This window comes from Engraulis encrasicolus, chromosome 21 (genome assembly GCF_034702125.1).
Source record: "Engraulis encrasicolus isolate BLACKSEA-1 chromosome 21, IST_EnEncr_1.0, whole genome shotgun sequence".
NCBI lineage: Eukaryota > Metazoa > Chordata > Actinopteri > Clupeiformes > Engraulidae > Engraulis > Engraulis encrasicolus.
In genome coordinates, this window is record NC_085877.1 from 25,746,064 (window position 1) to 25,759,755 (window position 13,692).

The following is a 13,692-nucleotide window of genomic DNA, read 5'->3' on the forward strand; positions in this document are numbered from 1 at the left end:
CAGCAGATTCACAACATTTTAATTACATTGCTGTAGAAAGTGCTCCATCATGGTGTGGATTTATAATGTTTATTCTGACTTGCCGTTTGTGTAGCTAAGTTTATTAATCATCAACAGGTATTCCTCCCCCTGGGAGGATTCAGTTCACCTCTGTTCAGTCTGATGCTGTGACTGTATGCTGGGAACCTCCTGAAGGACTGGCAGGACCTTACAGATACAAAGTCACATGGTAGGGGGCTGGGGCGATGAGATCTCGCAAAGTATCAACCAATAAGTTTCAAGCTCAAAGCCTTGCACCGGGAGAAATGTATGTGTTTACTGTAGCTACTGTCTGCGATGAAGACAGAGTGAGCCCTTGTGTTGAGTCAACTATACAAACAGGTATTGTGTTATTATCTGCACTTAATCATTGGAATATCTTGTCATGATGGCCTTAATGTGCAAAAAACTGTAGTTCCCCTTTAACATGAAAGAATTTACATTGGTAAGCAACTGTCCACGTAATATTCCATGTTCTTATTTCAGAGATTTCTGTCCCCAAACATGTGGTCATTGAAAGCGACATTACATCGTTGTCTGTGAAGTGGATGAAGCCAGATGGACTGGATGAGGTGTCATACCAGTTAACCCTCAACAGGAATGAGGAATGTGAAACCTCCATCTTCACAGACTCTCTGGAGCACTGCTTTAGAGGATTATTACCAGGAACCAAATACAGTGTTGGTGTGTCCACTGCGTTAAATGATGGTCAGAGCAAGTATGTTTTGAACACCACCTGTACATGTAAGAACATTTGTAAACATTTCAGCTTAGTACCCTTATTTTTAGATGTACTTTGCTATTTTGGTATAATCTCAGTAATGCAAAAGTAAAATCTCAGTTATGTCACAGTAAAATATTTATGCATGTTGTCATGAAACACACTTTTGATTATGAAAAATGAAAAAAAAAATCACATGACCTCTGATAATGATACACAACATTGTTCAATGCCACTGTATCCTACAGCTATTCCAGCCCCAGAGAAACTGGTACTTGACTCATTGACTCCAACATCAGCTCGTGTCAGGTGGTCTGTATCCAGTGTGATGGATCAGACTCCACACAGTTTCCTGATCTCATACCACAGTGAAGGGGTTGAGCCAAAGGACATCACCACAGATGCATGCAGCAAGGTTATCACAGACCTGAAACCAGGCATCCAGTACAAGGTCTCAGTCTCAATTGTGTGTGAGGGTGCCGGAAATAGTGAACCTGCTTCAACCTCCATCAATCTTGGTATGTTAGCCGCCTTGATATACAGTGTGGGATTGATATAATGTAAAGGTTAGGTTCGATTCTCAATCCCATGGCGGACCAGCAGTGGTCCCCGGACCACACTTTGAGAATCACTGTTCTAAATATATAACAATAGTTTCAGTGATCGTATTGTCACAAATACTATATACCCCTGCTTATGATGTATTGAATGGTGTGAATTCAAAATTGCTGCATGTCAATGCTTTAGGCATCCCTATCCCTGAGAACCTAAATGTGGGGTCTGTCACTGCAACATCTGCCAGTCTGAGTTGGAGCATGCCCAGTGAGATGGATGAGATTCCACACAGTTTCCTGGTCTCCTACCACAGCAAAGGGGCTGAGCCCCAGACCATCACCACAGAGTCCTGCAGTGTAGTCATCACAGGCCTGACACCAGACACTGAACATGCTGTGTCCATCTTAACTTCACTTCAGGATGGGCGAAAAGGACAACCAGCAGTTATATCAGTTGAAACAGGTTAGTAATGTTAAAGGAGCACTCCTGTCAATTTCAATATGCTGTTGTATTGCTTACGCTGCCCTTGACTTGTCAGTACGACAAGTTCCGAGATATGAGCTATTCTAATGGGAGGAGCTGTTTATTTACATTTAAAAAAAACATGGGCCTACTCCAAATATTTTCCCAAAATTTGCTAGTTGTCGGCTGATGTTGCTAAACTTTTTGGATGTTTTTGGGCATAAATCAAGATGTTTTGAAATGTAAACAAGCACCTGCCCCCATTACAATGACGAGGATCTTGGAAAAGCCTGAAGGAAAAAAAATCTCAGGTACTGACAAGTCCAGGGTAGTGTGAGCATTAGAAGGGTTGAAATTGGCTGAAGTTACCCTATACACTCGCCTCCAAAAGAGTTGTCGCCTATCCATCTGTTTGGAATAACAGCTAATAACCTGACTTTCAATTAATCACTTGGCTTCAGAAGTCACTCATATGAAAGTTACAACCCTCTCGAATGAAAATGTATGTACAAAAATAAATTTCATGCACCAAAGAAAGATTGACCCTTTAATGAATACAGACAGGGCAGATTTTGACAAGACAAAAGTTTTGTCGCCTATCGAACATAATGTGAAAATGAGCAGATAAGTCACTTCAAAACACTTCAAATACACAGATCGGGTGTCATACTTAATCCAGGGTCTCTGCGGATCCTTAAAAAGTCTTAAAAAGTCTTACTTTTAATATTTGGTTTTTAAGGTCTTATAAAGCCTTATATTTCGCCAATTTTTGGAAGTGTGGTATTATATTTACGTGGGAGGTCTTATATTTCATCTGGGTAGCTTGAGTGTCAGAAAAAAGTCTATTTTTTTGACGCTATAAACGTTATTTAACCGGCATACGTCCCTCATCAAGATGCGGAAAAGTAGATGAAACTGATCTGTGTTTGTGGCGCAGCGCAGCCCGCTGGCCACACAGCGGGGGCAGCCGCAGACCTGTGGGCGCAGCGTCTAGCCTACTTGCATGTTCTAGTAGAAACAGTCGAAAAAGTGGTCAACAAAATATGAACATGAATCGAGATGGGTAGATAGATGCAAGTTCAGTGTAATGTGGCTTGAGGACAAGAAATAAAACAGTTAGCTATCCAAAGCAACGTCGGAATATGAAGCTTGATGTTAACTGTGTCGGGAGGACGCATAATCATTTAGTCGTTGAGGGTAAGTTTTAAATGTTGTCTATCGTAAGCATGTTAACCATGCCCTCGTGTTTGGGTAAAAGCGTTAGCTAAATGTAAAGGGTTCACTTCATAAAATCCATTATGACCCATTATGACAATCATTGTTCCTTCATACAATAGCCTACACTTTCAAAATCGCCTCTAGATACGTGACAGCAGGCTATTTGATGACTCTGTCAAATGCAAAATGATTTCGTTAACATGATTACAGCATGAGGAAGGGAGCGCGAGGCAATACGAAATCGGATGAGTAACAGAATATGTACGAAGCCAATGATCTGGCGAGGTGCGTAATGTCCAAATTGGTAAACAGATGGGCAACGGTAAACGCGCTAAATGCTTGTTATGGACATGCTGGAAATCGCTTCCAAGTTGTGCGCTGTTTCTTGCTGCCATCTAGAGAACAACAAACTACAGACAGGCTAAGCTCAAAGTAGAACGCTTGCTTCTGCTACCCGTCTCTGATAAAGCGAGCTGGAGGAGGAGAAACGGCAGTCACTCAGAGTAGTCGTACATTTAACCCTTTTGACACCAGGTGTCCTCTCTCCTAATAGCAAAGTGCATTCAACTATTTATCCATCAGAAATGATGAATTGTTGAGCCATTTTTAATGTGTAGGCCTACATTTAAAGGCATTTGATGAACATTCATCTGATTTCTCCATAGGCCGTCAAAACATGCGTGGGACCCTCAATTAAATGCCAGTTGTCAATCAACTGACCATATGCATGCATGGTGTCTGAAGACCTACAGATCAGTTACACCTTGCTACTGCTTACACTGTGTTTACCCTAGGCTACACTATAAAAGCAGTAGTCATATAATATTGTTTATTATATATAATTATGTACTAGGCCTACATTTCATTATAGCAATGTAACATTAGCAATATTGCAATGCCTCACCCCGAGCGGTGGTCTTATATTTTATCATCAGAGGTCTTATATTTGTCTTAAAAAGTCTTATATTTGGTGATCCAAAATGTGCAGAAACCCTGTAATCACTGATTGACTCACATCTCTCCAGAAAATCAACTTTGGCCTTAGGTGTATGTTTAGGGTCATTGTAATCATGGAAAGCAACACAATGAAAATCAATGGAGTTCAATGAGAGATGGTGACATATTCGCTATTCGTAGAGCAATACATTTTTAACTTCATGATGTAATCAATGATAAAAGCCCTCACACACCAGCAGCATGCATGCAGCTCCACATAAGAGCTGTATCCCTCCCATGTTTGACTTTCACCAAAGAAGTCTCTCCCACTGTCCTGTCTCAAAAAAGCCAGCCAAGAGTATGTCAGGCCTAATTCTGACAAAAATGAAGGCTAATGGGACTCATACTCTGAAGTCAAGATCCCAAGATCAACCATTTTAGAACTGATAGCATCAAAACTATATGGTGTTGGAGATGAAGAATATGAAAAAAGAGAAATGGTGCATAAATTGAAACATGGTACAGATACAGCTCTTATGAGGAGCTGCATGCATGCTGCAGGTGTTTGAGGGCTTTTATCATTGATTAAGTCATGAAGTTAAACATGTATTCCTCTACGAATAGCGAATATGTCACCATCTATGCGTTTACATGAGACACTTAAGTCCGATTTAACTCACTTTAAAGCGATGGTTCGGAGTAGAATCACCCTAATGCCATTTGAACCGTGACACCCATCCACCTTTACACCCGAAGTGTTTTCTGCCGCAGGCTTACATCAACAGAGTTGCCGTGTTATTCGATGTTTATTCCGGTTAGCTTGACTCAAGCGCATATGGATACTGGGCACCGTCTCCAAACTTTCCCCACAAAAATAACATGTCATGACACCAAACTTCTGCAGTAGCACAAATATGGTCTGTACTCACGAAACGAAGCATTTGGAAGTTTGGAAATAGTCCAGGAGTTTATTATTATCAACACAAGCCGAATAGCTTCTCTGCTGCTAAAGCTGCGCCAACGTTACTTCCGTCATCTAAGACAAGCATGTAAGAGTCCTCAACGAAGCTCATAATATGCACAATGAAAAGTGAATTCAGCATCAGTATTGATAACGAAAATCCTTGTCTAATTGATAGTAGGTAAGATTTGAAATATCTTTTAAGTATTGCCTTGAAAATATAAGTCTTAATCACAATTCAGTGAAAACTTTTTTAACACTCTCGTCTGGAAGTTTGTTGAAGACTTTTACGGGCTTGTCTCATATGACGGAAGTAACGTTGGCACAGCTTTAGCAGCAGAGAAGCTATTCAGCTTGTGTTGATAATACTAAACTCCTGGACTATTTCCAAACTTCCAAATGCTTCGTTTCGTGAGTACAGACCATATTTGTGCTACTGCAGAAGTTTGGTGTAATGACATGTTATTTTTGTGGGGAAAGTTTGGAGACGGTGCCCAGTATCCATATGCGCTTGAGTCAAGCTAACCGGAATAAACATCGAATAACACGGCAACTCTGTTGATGTAAGTCTGCGGCAGAAAACACTTCGGGTGTAAAGGTGGATGGGTGTCACGGTTCAAATGGCATTAGGGTGATTCTACTCCGAACCATCGCTTTAAATCTGATTAAAACTTAATTCCACTCTAAAAATATCATGTAAACACTTACCGAACAGGATTTAAGTTTATTCCGATTTAAACTTAAGTCCGATTAAAGTGGGTGGTTTAATCCTCTTTTAAATCCGATTAAACACGTTCCTCTGTCATGTAACCTTTTATTCGGAATTACAATAAATCCAGTCGTTCCACGCATGCTCGTTGACCACATGATGGCGCCAAGAGACCGTGCTCTTTGCCAGTGAGAAAAACATGGCGGCACTTCCTGTTGATTTTCACATGAAAGTTTTGCTTAATTTAAAGTCCCTAAGCGACTATAAATGTCTAAATGATCCAGGGAGAAAGGGGGAAATGTTGTGATTTCAGTCCGCCTGAGGCAACGATTTTCGTGGGGAAGATGACCTGCATCTCGGTGGCATTGGACCACGCCCCCGTGCCTTAATGGCTCGCTCAGCACGTGCGTCCTCAGTCCAATCGCAATGCTTTATTTTCCCCAGACGTTTAATCGCATTTAAGTGAAAGTTCCATGTATATACACATCGCAAAATAACTCTTAATCCGATCTATTTAAATCGCATTTATTAAATCGGACTTAAAAACATCATGTACACGTAGCCATTCTCTCATTGAACTCCATTGATTTTCATTGTGTTGCTTTCCATGATTACAATGACCCTAAACATACACCTAAGGCCAAAGTTGATTTTCTGGAGAGGTGAGAGTGATTCAGTGATTAAGTATGACACCCAATCTGCGTATTTGAAGTGTTTTGAAGTGACTTATCTGCTCATTTTCACATTATGTTCGATAGGCGACAAAACTTCTGTCTTGTGAAAATCTGCCCTGTCTGTGTTCAATAAAGGGTCAATCTTTCGTTGGTGCATGAAATTTATTTTTGTACATACATTTTCATTCGGGAGGGTTGTAGCTTCATATGAGTGACTTCTGAAGCCAAGTGATTAATTGAAAGTCAGGTTATTAGCTGTTATTCCAAACAGATGGATAGGCGTCAACTCTTTTGGAGGCGAGTGTACATGACGCTGGGAAAGGCTTGAATTTGTTTGATATGTTGTGCAGCAATGCTGAGGTCATGGGCCGAATAATAATTCTATGGCACTAGACAAATGGTCAGCAAGGCAAGGTTGCGTAAAAAGTTTGCCACAGGTAAATTGTTGGATTGCTGGTTTTGCTTACAGATGGCCTTCAGTGGCTTATGTTGTGCATTTAACTCGTGAGGGTTTCCTTATCCAGGCAATATTACATGACGGTTAGGGGTGGTTTAGGCCTTTTTCGCATAGGCAAGAGTCGTCTAGGCCAGCTTGCCGTCGTTTAGGCCACCAGAGGTAGTGGTTAGGCCACTGGAGGTGCCGTTTAGGCCACTTGAGCTGCCATTTAGGCCAGCTTTTTATTATTATTGTACATTTGTTATTATAAGACATAAATCAGCTCTGTTGGTTAATTATTTAATAACCAACATGCAATTTAATAGCCAACATGCAGAAATTATGTCTGGAAAAGTTTTTTTATTATTATTTAATAGCCTAAATTGCGATTTGCAAATGTATAAAGTTGTGGATATAATCCCCATTGCTACATTCGCAACATTTTTTTATAGTTATAGAAATATATTTCACTTGCTGATTAACTTTGACGCACGTCTTCTCCTAAGCTAGAGTAGGCGAAACAGCTAAAACATAGCCTAAAGATATAGGCTATCAATTCCCTGTATGAAAGACGGCAAGTAAAACCACTGCCAGAAAAAAGAATGGATTATCCTGTTAGACGTTGTACAATCCGTATAAATTAGATACAGGGCTTGGGGAGATATCTGCGTTTTTTTCACCGCCGCAATGCACGGCAAAATGAAGACGCTACCCTAGAATGTTTTAGACTTGTTGAAAACTGGACTGGTCACCGTGGTTGGACTTTCTGTTTAAGAGTTAGAGTCACTAAAACAGCATGAAAGAGGTGCCGAATTTCCCTCAGATGGCAAATTGGAGCCATGGAAACCAGTCTCACCTGAAGAGGGGTAGGTGTTGGTATGTCGGGCGATTAGTGTTGTTGAGGGCACGTGTGTGTGTGTGGCCTTGATTCCTGCATTGTTTTAAGATTTGAAAGAGGTAGTTTCAGATCAGTCACCCTTTCCATTGCCTACAACAAGTCATTACTAATAGCCTAGGCTAAATATTGTCCACTGAATCTGGTTTCATGTTACGTTAGTCTAGGGTTAAACCAGGGGTGTCAAACTCATTTTGGTCCGGGGGCCGCATACAACCCATGTAGACCTCAAGCGGGCCGCATTAGCAACATCATCGCAAAAAAAAAAAAAAAACGTAAAGCAGAGGATTAGTGTTGAGTACTATCACGTTTTAAGTGTGTTGAATATGTAGAAAGCAATGCAATAGTGACACAGTTTCACAGAGAAAAGGGCCATCACACATTAGGACAATGTTAAACTTAGTACAATGGAATAATTACTACCACTTTAAAACCGTCAATTGCGGCGAAAAAACTTAAGCTTGTGTGCTGTTGTGGGTACCCCGGCTTGCCGACAATTTTTAAATGAATTTGCAATGCATTCAGGGAAACCTGACATAGCCCTCCGTCGTGGAGTCTGGTGTTGGAAAATCTCCGCGCGGAGGGGTAGAAAGCCCTTCTCCGTACCCCTACCCATGAACGTGAATTGGGATGCCACTACCCCTACATATGGACGCGCAAAACGGAGGCAAAGGGGAAAGGTGTAGGGCTAAGGGGTGTAATGGGATTCACCGTCTTTCTGCCTTCTTTTTGTGGAGTCCCCGCAATTCAATTTCTGGTCACTAGAGGCCTCTAGATATATAAGAAGAATGAAAATAAATTGTCTACTGTTCTCCCCTTTTATTAAGCAACGCTATAGAATGAGGGAGAAAAGAGTGTTTGTATTTAATTTTTTTGACAGTGGGGCATTCTGAAACGTCTTCCAGAAGGAAGGAGCTCATATTCCTGGTGTAGCACATGCAAAGGGTCCAGAGCAATCTTGTCCGCCATTCTGAGAATATGTTCCTTGCAACTTTCCAAGAAATGTCCCTCCAGGGTGTGGCCTACCAGTTTGGAGCAAATGTTCAGCAGACTGAGAGGCCGCAGAACCAGACTACCCCTCCATACTATAGAACACTTTGGATGGTGGAAGTGTAGAATTGGTGTAAAATCTTCTTACTGGCCCCAAAGGGTCTCAGTCCTCTCAGAAAGTGTATTCTCTGCTGAATTTTGCTGCAAATAAAATCTAAATGCTGTGCCAAGGAAAAAACACTGTCCACGTACACTTCAAGGTATTTGAATGATGCTGACTGTGTTATGGGTTTGTTTTGGATTATGACTAGAGCTGGTGTGTGTTGAACAAAGTGAGGGGATTCTGCTGACCCCATTGGACCACTCTCCTGACGCTCTCGAAGTAGAGGTCTGGCTCCATCCTCTTTGTCATCATCGCCACCAGTACAGCATCATCTGAGAATTTGATGAGATACTGGTCAGGGGTATTGATGGTACAGTCGTTGGTGTAGATCGTGAAGAGCAGAGGAGAGCTCACACATCCTTGCAAGGCTCCACTGCTTGTTGAGACCACAGGGGAGAGTGTGTTGTTGATTCTAACCAGCTGCTGCAACAGGTTAGGAATGAGTGGTACCAATGGATGAGATACGGATTTATGTCTAACTGCCATATTTTTGAGAGAAGTAAGTCTGGTCTGATGGTATTGAATGCAGAGGAGTAGTCAATGAACAGTGCTCTGGCATATGGTTTGTTATGGTTTGAGTCCAAATGTTTTAACATACTCTGTGTCAGTGTAGCAACAGCATCCTCAGTATTGCGGCCACACTTGTAGGCAAACTGGTATTGGTCTAATTTGCTCTGCACTAACCTGGAGAGTAAGAGGCAAATGATTCGTTCCAGTGATTTCATCAGGATGGACGTCAGGGGCCAGGGCCACAGGGCGGAAATCACTGCACTCCTTTGGACATGTTTTCTTTGGAAGTGGGATCACATGTGATGTTTTCCAAGCAGTGGGGACAGTGTGTGTGTCCAGTGATTGTTGGAAGATGGGCTGCCATGCAGGAGCCAGCTCATTGCTGTATGTGCTGTATGTATCTAGCAAGAGTTGCTGTTCATACAAGGAGAATGTTCAAAATGTTATGACATTGTAGTTCATAATAGCATTGTACTCTTGATGCTACTGATATACCCACAAATTTATGCCCCATCAAAAGCCTGCAGCCAAGTATTAAATACACCACCACCACCATCCATGGCCGTTCAGTGGAGCAAAGTGTCCAACTTTATAATATTTTAGTTAATAAAAGCCTTGTACTCTGAACAGCTGTTCCAAGCCCAGAGAGGCTAAGAATAGAATCAGTGACCACAACATCTGCTATTATAAAGTGGAGATCGCCAGATTGACTGCAAGGGCTTGTGCCCAATTAATATAGCATTGCATTCTATCAGTTGTTCTAAGCCTGGAGAAAACTAGTAATTTCAGTACTATAAGCAATGGTTCAAGTGTAATTGTCCAATGTTTTCTAGGCATCCCCATCCCTGTGAAGCTGGAGGTGGGGTCACTGACTGCAACATCTGCCAGTGTGAGTTGGAGCATGCCCAGTGAGATGGATGGGATTCCGCACAGTTTCCTGGTCTCCTACCACAGCAAAGGGGCTGAGCCCCAGACCATCTCCACACGGTCATGCAGTGCAGTCATCACAGGCCTGACACCAGGCACTGAACATCCTGTGTCCATCTTTACTATACTTCAGGATGGGCGAAAAGGACAACCAGCAGTTAAGTCCATCATAACAGGTTAGTAATAATGTTAAATGACGCTGAGAAAGGTTTGAGAATTTTGATTTGTTGTTTGATATGTTGTGTAGCAATGCTGGAGGCATGGGAGTCGGGTCGTAATTTAAATCTGAGCATTATATATTAATATAAACAAATATTAGACAAAAGTTGGACATAAAGCATATCATCAGCATTTCTTTGGCACCAGACTAGTGGTCAGCATAAAAAAGTTTGGCACTGGTAAATTGTTGGATTGTTGGTCTTGAGTGACTTCTGTTGTGTAGAGTAGAATAGAGTAGAGTAACTTTTTGATCTATTTAACTCTTGAAGGTTTCCTCATCCAGGCAATATTACTGTACATCGCACTGTGTCTGTGCTGTTCTGTATCTACAAACCCCAACTCTGGTGAAGTTGGGACATTTGGTAAATTGTGAATAAAATCAAAATGCTATCATTTTCAAAACATTCAATCCATTCATTATATGGAGAATAGTGAAAAGACAACATATTAAGTGTTAAAACCGAGAAAATATATGGTTTTGGGGGACATATGTACTCATTTCTAATTTGATAACTGCAACACGTCTCAAATAAGTTGGGACGGGGATCAGTGAAATGTAATAAACATCCAAATAAGATAAAACAACAAAGAAGAACATTTCAAAATGAATTGTAGGAATAATTACCATAGTTATTACATACATTTTTGAATTCCCTTTGATTTACCATGATTGAGTGTATATAAGACATATTTTTGTCATTAAAATCATTGTATAGGTTCATGACATCATGAAATATATATTGGCTGTAGTCTCACTCTAGCACTCCAAGAATTACAGCTATTGAAAATTGACCATATTAAGAATGCTTCATGTGTGCAAATGATAGAGGGGTTTAACATTCTCCTATGCACCCGAGCTCACTTGAAATAGACCCAGAAGACATGGGAAACTGTCCTTTGCTTACAGAAGTCAGCAGAAGTTGCAGAAGTCAATTTTAAAAAATAATAATCCTGTGCTACAGTGAAAATCCAACTTGTGTTAGTGCTAACTTCAAAAGTCAGCCTCTATGATGGCATGGGGGTGCAGTAGTACATTGGTTAACTTTTCTCACTCATCTGTAGAGTTGAATACAGTGCTTATGTATTTAATGGATCACTGTAGTATGCTACATGCTACACGGATGCATTGACTTTCACTAGCTTAGCGTCACGCTCTCTCTTTTAACGTGTCTTAAAGCAAGACCACGCTTACATGAAAAATAAGACACTTTACCACCTTTATAAACCCCAGCCAACGCTTTTAACTGTATTAAGCCCCAAAATAGTGACATACCCCTTTAAGATGGTGAAATCATGTCCAGATTAGGAATTGACACTGTTTTTTTTATATCAAATCATCTCATCGGTTAATGTACGTAATTAACTGTGATGAGTTGTCTTTTGTTTTGTTTTTAGTCTCCTTCGAGATTGGCTGCCTTTCATTGTCACTGTCCCAACTCTTTTGAGACGTGTTGTTTTTATATATTCATGAATATCCCCCAAAACAATAACTTTTGTCAGTTTTGAGGGCTGATATGTTTTCTTTGTGCCGTTCTCCATCTAATGTAAGAATCAGACGTTTTGAAAATGGCAGTATTTTGTTATTATTCACAATTAACCTTGTGTCCCAACTTCTATGGAGTTGGGGTTTGTAGCAAGAGTTGCTGTTCACGCAAGGAGAGTGTTCAGAATGGTGTGTCATTGTTGTTCATAAAAGCCTTTTACCCTTGACAGTTGTTCCAAGCCCAGAGAGTGTTGGAGTGGAATCAGTGACCACAACATCTGCTATGATAAAGTGGAGATCGACAGATGGACTGCTAGATCTTGAGCCCTATTTTCTACTCAGCATACAAAGTGAACATTTTAGAGTGTCATGTGACTACCACCATGTCCAAAATCTGAAGCCAGGCTCTGACTATACAGGCAAAATATGCACTGTTCTTAATGGCCGGAAGAGTCAACCTGTTCCAGTTGAAATCCATACACGTGAGTGTCATCCTACTGTGTATACCGTAATTCAATAACTATACATGTGTAAGGATTGGTTGTTTCTGTATATATGCGCTGTGTTACATTGTGGTAAACTTACTAGCACTAGAAAATATTATTATATATCATATATTAGAAACGATATTTCATATCAGTGATATTAAGTATGTTTTTGTGACAGTCGTGCCACAACCGGAGGACCCCAAGGTGGACTCTAGGACAGCAACATCTGCCAAGATAAAATGGACGTCACCACATGAACTCATGAGCATGAAGTATTTCCAAAAGATTCCACACAGTTTCATAGTGAAAGTTGACGGCACTGTACTGAGTGACACAGAGTCGTCTAACATGGAAATCTCAAACCTGCAGCCAGGCACTTTATACAACGCCAGCATCTGTACTAACCTTAATGGGCGGTATAGTGATCCTGTTCCCATTAAGTTCCATACAGGTGAGTACCATTGGTTGTGCAATGTTGTGGTTGTGGAATGTAGAGAACCTGGTAGTATTCAGGTTCTGCCTGTTTTAGTATGGAGCATGCATATTGGACATTGCGCTTGTCATATGGTCCAACATGTCTGCAGATGAGGCATCGTATTAACGTTGATGACACAAGAGTTGGGCTGCAAATTAACTCTTGCCAATTAAAATTGAGGTCGTGCTTACAATATTAGCTTGATGCAGTCTCAGAAGCCAAAAAGAGCTAGGCCAGGAGTAGTAGAGGAATAGTTGACAGTTTTGTCATGTTTTTTAGGATTAGTTTTAGGCTTAGGGGTGGGTTTGGTCTGGCCACAGTTTTTCTATTTTGCTTGTTTTTTTCTGTTGGTAAAACATTTCTTTACTGACAGATTAGGGATGGGGTATGTAAATAGGGTATGTAAATGTTCATGAAAAAGACTGTTGAACTCCATATAATGTGAGGTATAATTTATATGCAAGGCTCATTTCATGTTATTTTCCCTCACAGCTGTCCCACGCCCAGAGAAGCCAACTGTGGTTTCAGTGACAACAACATCAGCTATGATTAAATGGCCTCCAGTACGTGAACTGGATGGTATACATCATTCTTACAAAGTCCAAATAGAAGGCTGTCAAGAAATGCCTTCAGTTGCATGCAACATAGACATACCAAACCTGGAGCCAGCCACCACATACACTGTTCGAGTCTGGATTGTCCTGAAAGATCAGCGGAGTGAAGCTGTGACTGTGAAAGTGACAACTGGTGAGAACTCTCATGAAAAATATGTGATGATGTACGTCAACAGCAGATCTTCTAAGAAAAGCGTTTGTCTTGGTTACATCAGAT

At 40.9% G+C, this 13,692-nt stretch overlaps 1 protein-coding gene across 1 annotated transcript in view; it reads left to right on the plus strand.

The window, feature by feature from the left end:
* Positions 1 to 13,692, plus strand: part of LOC134437319 (tenascin-N-like) — a 49,252-nt gene that overhangs the window by 6,206 nt on the left and 29,354 nt on the right. Inside the window, exons 8-14 of the mRNA XM_063186810.1 lie at positions 526 to 783; positions 1,009 to 1,278; positions 1,508 to 1,777; positions 10,103 to 10,372; positions 12,129 to 12,380; positions 12,565 to 12,837; positions 13,354 to 13,608. Coding sequence (XP_063042880.1) covers positions 526 to 783; positions 1,009 to 1,278; positions 1,508 to 1,777; positions 10,103 to 10,372; positions 12,129 to 12,380; positions 12,565 to 12,837; positions 13,354 to 13,608 — 1,848 coding nt within the window. The remainder of the gene's footprint in view (positions 1 to 525; positions 784 to 1,008; positions 1,279 to 1,507; positions 1,778 to 10,102; positions 10,373 to 12,128; positions 12,381 to 12,564; positions 12,838 to 13,353; positions 13,609 to 13,692) is intronic.